Raw genomic sequence first — 7,369 nt, 5'->3', positions numbered from 1 at the left:
TTACACAGATTAATTAACCTACAAATCCATATCTCTTTAGGATGTAGGAGGAAACCGGAGCAACTCCACGCAGTCACGGGGAGAACGTGCAAACTCCACACAGACAGCGCCCGAGGTCAGGATCGAACCCGGGTCTCTGGCGCCGATGAGACAGCAGCTCTACCCGCTGCGCCACTTGCATTCAGAAGTGAACAAGCATTCCATCTCAGATACGAGGGTTGTGAAAGACACAGAGTGCTGGAGTAACTCAGCGGCTCAGGCAGCATCTCTGGGGAGAAGGAATAGGTGACGTTTCTGTCGGGTGAGCCCCTTCTTCAGACTGGTGACTGTATTTGTGAATCTCCTGGAAATAAATCGGATAAATGGAGCTGAATTGTCAAGAGACCCGCCGAAGTCACAGAAAAACCACAGAAAAACGGGGGCGGGGGTGAGAAAGGAGAATAACGCGCCGCGGTGAAGTGAGTTTGGGTGCCACTTACTACAGGCTCTGCCTCCACGCTGCATCTCGTCTGGAGAAGGGTCTCGACCCGAAACGTCACCTATTCCTTCTCTCCACAGATAATGGGTGTCCCGCTGAGTTACTCCAGCTTCTCTCCGTGCCTCACTCCCCCACCTCATTGTCCAGTTGGCCCACGTTGTTCCACCGCCTGGGGTCTGAGTTTTGCTTCCATACTTAGCGAGTCGCTGCCTCAGAGACCCAGGTTCCATCCTGACTACGGGTGCTGTCTGTACGGAGTTTGCACGTTCTCCCCGTGACCTGCGTGGGGTTTCTCCGCGTGCTCGGGTTTCCTCCCACACTCCAACGACGACGTGCAGGTGAATTGGTTTGGTGTAAGTGTAAATTGTCCCTAGTGTGTGTGTGATAGTGTTAGTGTGCGGGGATCGCTGGTCAGCATGGACTCGGTGGGCCGAAGGGCCTGTTTCCGCGCTGTATATGTAAAGTCTACATTGTGTTCGCCGTTGTGTTCGGTTGTAACGGCGTGTTGGTGTTGTTGGCAGATGCAGAGGGGAGCGGAGCGCGGCGGGCAGCGGCTGTGAAGGTGCAGGCGGTCGGTCTGTCTGTCGGGCAGCGGCTGTGAAGGTGCAGGCGGTCGGTCTGTCTGTCGGGCAGCGGCTGTGAAGGTGCAGGCGGTCGGTCTGTCTGTCGGGCAGCGGCTGTGAAGGTGTAGGCGGTCGGTCTGTCTGTCGGGCAGCGGCTGTGAAGGTGCAGGCGGTCGGTCTGTCTGTCGGGCAGCGGCTGTGAAGGTGCAGGCGGTCGGTCTGTCGAGCAGCGGGCGGGGAGATGGAGGAGGAGGCGCCCAAGAAGAAGCACCGGCGTAACCGGACCACGTTCACCACCTACCAACTCCATGAGCTGGAGCGCGCCTTCGAGAAGTCGCATTACCCCGACGTGTACAGCAGGGAGGAGCTGGCCATGAAGGTCAACCTGCCCGAGGTGCGGGTACAGGTGAGCCAGGTCGGCCCGGGCCCATGGGGAGGGGGGTGGAAGGTGGGATGGGGAGCAGTCAGCGGGCTGATCAACTTTAGGACGAGCTACTGGAGCTACTGGAGCGACGAGGCAGCGGCGACGGAGATAATTTCGCTTCTGGATAAACCGCAGTTTCAGAAGGGCCGGCCACGGTGGCGCAGCGGTAGAGTTGCTGCCTCACAGCGCCAGTGACCCGGGTTCCATCCTGACTACGGGAGCTGTCTGTACGGAGTTTGTACCTTCTCCCAGTGACCACGTGGGTTTTCTCCGGGTGCTCCAGGTTCCTCACAAAGATGTACGGATTTCTAGGTTAATTGGCTCCCGTGAAATTGCCCCCAGTGTGTAGGGAGTGAATGTGAAAGTGGGATAACATGGCACTAGTGTAAGGGGTGATCAATGGTCGTGGTGGACTCGGTGGGCCGAATGGCCTGTTACCACACTGTATCTCTAAACTAATCAACCACGCAATCTGCCAATCGGCCCACACAGAAACATAGCAAATAGGTGCAGGAGTAGGCCATTCATCCCTTCTACACAGCACCACCATTCAATATGATCATGGCTGATCATCCAAAATCTGTACCCTGTTCCTGCTATCTCCCCATATCCCTTGATTCCGTTAGCCCTAAGAGCTAAATCTAACTCTCTCTTGAAAACATCCAGTGAATTGGCCTCCACTGCCTTCTGTGGCAGAGAATTCCACAGATTCACAACTCTCTGGGTGAAGAGGTTTTTCCTCATCTCAGTCCTAAATGACCGACCCCTTATTCTTAAACTGTGACCCCTGGTCCTCGACTCCCCCAACATCGGGGACATGTTTCCTGCATCTGGCTCAGACTGTTTTATTTTTGCGCCTGCAGTCCTATATGTCCCTGTCTGACAATGTATGGGGGAAGGTACACAAAATTGCTGGAGGAACTCAGCGGGTGCAGCAGCATCTATGGAGCGAAGGAAATAGGCGACGTTTCGGGCCGAAACCCTTCTTCAGACCTAAATGTGGGGATAAAACAGAGAGATGTACGGAGAGACTGAATGTGGGGAAAAAGAGGGGGGGAGGGATAACAGAATCAAGGGAAACATATGAACAGGAGGATCGAAATGAAGGAGGAATTGAGAGACAAAGACAAATAGGAAATTTAAAGCCACATTCTCATGCTTGGAAAACACAAGCGACTGCAGATGGCGTTCGTGGTTTTTTTAGGCAAAGATTAGTGCGGGTGTCAGGGGTTACGGAGAGAAGGCAGGAGAATGGGGTTGAGAGGGAAAGATAGATCAGCCATGATTGAATGGTGGAGTAGACTCGATGGGCCGAATGGGATAGTTCTGCTGCAATGTCTAATTAATATAATCTTATGATGTTTGCATTTGAAATGTCCTGGTGTTTCCAGATCTAGCCTCTCTGTGGTGGGCTGGTCGTGACGCCAACATTGGGGTCTTTATAATATCAGGGTGTCTCAAACAACTTACAAACACTGATATATATTTGAAGGATACTCGGGTTTGAATGTAGGACACTTAGTTTAAAGACAATAGCTCCACTCCCCCAACATCGGGAACATGTTTCCTGCCTCTAGCGTGTCCAAACCCTTAATAATCTTATATGTTTCAATAAGATCCCCACTCATCCTTCTAGTTTAGAGATACACCTCTGCTACAACCTGGAGCAAAAACAAAACATCCAGAGCTAGAGGCAGAAAACACGTCCCCGATGTTGGGGGAGCCCAGGACCAGGGGTCACAGTTTAAGAATAAGGGGTCGGTCATTTAGGACTGAGATGAGGAAAAACTTCTTCACCCAGAAAGTAGCCTTGGAGACCGAGGGGGGTGCAAGGTAGGGGGGTGCATTAGACATCCTCTCAAAATGTCTTTCTGTTCCAAATCACAGGTCTGGTTTCAGAACAGGAGGGCAAAGTGGAGGAGACAGGAGAAAATCGAGGCCAGCACCATGAAGCTGCATGATTCCCCCATGCTGTCCTTCAGCAGACCACCAATGCCCACCAGTGTTGGTCCCATGAGTAACTCCCTGCCACTGGATCCCTGGCTGACATCCCCCATCTCCAACGCAACCTCCATGCACAGTATTCCCGGATTCATGGGGGCTCCGCAAGGATTGCAGACCCCGTACTGTGGGCACTCCTTCCTAAACTCCCCACTGCCAATGGCCCAGACGATGCAGTCCTTGGCTCCTCCAAACTACCAGTGCGCAACGACATTTGTGGACAAATATCCTTTGGAAGATACAGACCAGAGAAGTTCCAGTATTGCATCTCTACGGATGAAAGCCAAGGAGCACATTCAGTCCATTGACAAGAGCTGGCAACCAATTTGATGGAACAATGAAAAAGGGACAGACTGTTCCATCCATGTAGGGATGTTGTTGTGATCTGTGACCTCCAGCTTCGCAGTGACTATGTAAAACTATGGACCACTTGTCACAATAGCAATGCCCGTATCTCGAAACCTATTGGCAAAACCAGCCTCATCTGAGATACAATAACACAACAAAATGGTGACTGGTCTTAGTTACAAACCAAAGGATGAAATTTTATCTTTTGATGAATTAAGGTGATCCTTCCACGCTGAGGGTAAACGCCCCACATTCCACAGCTTGTCACTAATGTGAAGCTATAGCAATATGTTGTCTTCCATTCCCATCCCAATGTAGATCTAACCAGATGTGTAGATAAGGTGCGATTATTTGTTTTACACATTGTTGAGAAACCTAGGCAAAGGACCCAAGGTCCATCGTGCAGGACACTGCCAGGGTCATCACGAGTAGGAGAGGAGATGAGATGAGCCAAGACATAGAGTAGATGGATGATACCAAGATTGATTGATTTCTAAAGGCTTGTAGAATGAGAAGTCGCATAATACGATTGTAGCACAGATGAAGAGCTGTAGGAGATAAAATTAAGTATCTTGATTTCTGTGCAAGCTGATGCAAAGAGGATCTTACTTGTCATGGTGTCTTAAAGATTGCTTCAAAAGCACTTCATTGCTAGATAAAAACTGTCAACGTTAGCCAGCAAGAGGCCGTGTACAGGTTTTGCTCATTGGGGCCAACATTTGACAAGGTGAATAAAATCTACTTTGAAACTAGACCAATAGGTGTTCTGGAATATTGGTCAATTATGTTGTAATAAATTCTATACTAAATCAGCAAAGTCAGTGTACCATTGATACCTAGTTCCCTGCACACTTGATGTACTGGAAACATCTATATTACTAAAAGTCTGATCTTGACCACTTCCTGTTGTTCTCTATATTGATTTTAGAAATAACGCTGCCACTTACGGCTGTGATTTTTGGCCATCTTACTCAGAATCCCCCTCCGCTGCGCAGGACAAGAGGATTTTTCCCATCGATGAAAAATAAAAGAATTATTAGTGTTTGAAAAATGTTTAGATTCTCTCTCCTGAAGGCCACGCCCCTACCGGAGGGATTATAAAACCCGGAAGTGTTGAGTGCCTCAGTCAGTCCCTGCAAGGTGGGGGAAGCGAGCGAGTCAAGTCTCTGTCTAAGCTGTGAATAACACTGAACACATGTCTACTAAACTGTGAGTGTGGTTTTACTGACATTGAGTGCCCTTAATGTGGTTTGAAAATGAAAATGTGGTTGGTTTTGAAATGAGGCTCAGCAAATGGTTGGTGGTGCTTGGTTTTGATGTGGCAAATGATTAAAAGTCTAAACTTGACAACTTCCTGTTTGCATTTGAATTCGGTGGCCTTGCACCCTGCTTGAAATAGAATTTCAAGGAATAGCCATGAGTCAACTGCCAGCCCACCAGCCTTGAGTGAGCTGCCAGCACAACAGGCTTGAGTGACTGAGCTGCCACCCCAAGAATCCATTTGGCCCACAATGTCCATAATAGCCCTCTGGAAACCAGTCCCTTCAACCCACAACACCCATACTAGCACTCCAGAAAGCTCCCCCTGCCCTCCCCCCACTGGCCACCAATATTGGAATTGGTGGAGAGGTGGAATATTGCGTTGGGGGACCAGCCCTCCCATGTGAACATGGGACCCAACAGGTCCCACTTAGTCTAGTATGACAATAAAGGCAATACGGTGGCGCAGCGGTAGAGTTGCTGCCTTACAGTGCCAGAGACCCGGGTTCGATCCTGACTAAGGGTGCTGACTGAGTGGAGTTTGTCCGTTCTCCCCGTAGACCGCGTGGGTTTTCTGGTTTCCTCCCACACTCTGAAGACGTACAGGTTTGTAGGTTAATTGACTTCGGTAAATATTGTAAATTGTCCATAGTGTGTGTAGGATAGTGCTAGTGTACGGGGATCGCTGGTAGTGCCGACTCGGTGGGCCGAAGGGCCTGTTTCCGTGCTGAATTTTGAAACTAAACTAAATAACCTTTCACACACATTCTAATGTCACTTCTGCAGACGGTTTTGAGTTTAATTGTTAATACTGGGAACTAAAATATTTGTCCATGCATAGTAGAGCAGATTTAGCTACAAAGTACAGTAACTTCCTTAAATAAATCCATGGTCAATATCCAATATCAAGCCAGAATGGAAATTCTCCTGGGTAGACTAACTTCGATTTAAACCTGCATCTGCAGTTCTTTCCTACACGTAAAGATTCTCCTCCACTATCAACATGAAAACAGGGCTGGGTTACCTAATTCCCACTTGTCACTTATGTTGTGCCTACTATTATCGCAGTAACTCTACCACTGCGCCACCGTGCCACCCTCAGTCTGACTACAGCTCGGACAACACATTTTGTTGTGTACCATCAACTGTGTGTTTTAATATCTACTCTTATCTACAAATGTTCATGAACGCACTCACCAACATTTAGCCATGAAAACCTCCAACTACAAATATAAGCTGATCCTCACGTTGAACCAAGCAGCGACGTTCCTTGAACAATCTCTTAACAAACGATGGTTGTGAGGAGAGAGAAGCTGGCTTACCTCCGTGGAAGTCTTACCTTGCGAGCTCTCGAGGTCGGCTGTGGGACCACGAGGAGATGGACGATGGTTCTCTGGACCATCCAGACAGAGGCGAAGGCTGGAGGCCGCACAGAAGCCTGGGGCTCGCCTACCTCGGGCCCCGCTCCAGTAGATCCAGCGCACAGACTTTGGAACTTTGGGAATAGTGCCAATTCTGGCAACTTGAAAAATAATTTCACTGTGTTTGGCGCATGTGGCAATAAAATACTATTGACACCATTGTAACAATGATGATTTTATTCTATACGTTTGGATTTATATCCTCTACCTCACTGGCAACCAAAACCCTTGATCTACACACATTGACTAATATTCTCAATAACATCTAACAATGTTTATCCTCAAATATATGTACCCAGATATACTCCCGATAGTGTGTTGATGTGTACACACACACACACAGTCATGTGAAGCCATGTATATTCAGGCATCGCTCATCTCTATGTATCCTTCACTATATTAAGGGTGGCATGGTGGCGCAGCGGTAGCGTGGCTGACCTACAGCGCCGGAGCCCGGGGTTTGATCTTGACTACGGGTGCTGTCTGTGCTGAGTTTGCACGTTCTCCCCGTGATCTGTGTGGGTTTTCTCTAGTTTCCTCCCACACTCCAAAGACAAACAGGCTTCCAGAGCAAATGGCTTAGTATAAATGTAAATTGTCCCTAGTGTGTGTAGATAGCATTACTCCAGCACTTTGTGCTTCTCTTCGGGATAAACCAGCATCTGCAGTTCCTTTGTACATATTAGTTTAGTTTAGTTTAAAGATACAGCATGGAAACTGACCCTTTGGCCCACCGAGTCCGCACCAACCAGCGATCCGTGTTCACTAGTTCTATCCCACACTCTAGGGCCGATTTACAGAAACCAATTAAGGGGCTGTCCCACTGTATAGGTAATTCAAGAGCTCTCCCGAGTTTAAAAAAAATCTAACTCGT

The 7,369-nt window shown here is 48.7% G+C and overlaps 1 protein-coding gene across 2 annotated transcripts; it reads left to right on the top strand.

Moving 5' to 3' along the window:
• The first annotated feature begins 1,194 nt into the window (after positions 1–1,194).
• Positions 1,195–4,565, top strand: rax2 (retina and anterior neural fold homeobox 2). Of its 2 annotated transcripts, none has more exons than XM_033047238.1 (2): positions 1,195–1,435; positions 3,353–4,565. In XM_033047238.1, exons 1-2 carry the CDS (start codon positions 1,283–1,285, stop codon positions 3,794–3,796), a joined length of 597 nt encoding a protein of 198 aa, XP_032903129.1. In that variant the 5' UTR covers positions 1,195–1,282; the 3' UTR covers positions 3,797–4,565. The 2 variants fall into 2 exon arrangements, with proteins under 2 accessions (XP_032903129.1, XP_032903128.1); XM_033047237.1 differs by having other exon boundaries at positions 1,195–1,447.
• The last annotated feature ends 2,804 nt before the right edge of the window (positions 4,566–7,369 follow it).

The sequence above is a fragment of the Amblyraja radiata genome, chromosome 29 (assembly GCF_010909765.2).
Source record: "Amblyraja radiata isolate CabotCenter1 chromosome 29, sAmbRad1.1.pri, whole genome shotgun sequence".
Lineage (NCBI taxonomy): Eukaryota > Metazoa > Chordata > Chondrichthyes > Rajiformes > Rajidae > Amblyraja > Amblyraja radiata.
This window is presented reverse-complemented; position numbering and strand designations above follow the sequence as displayed.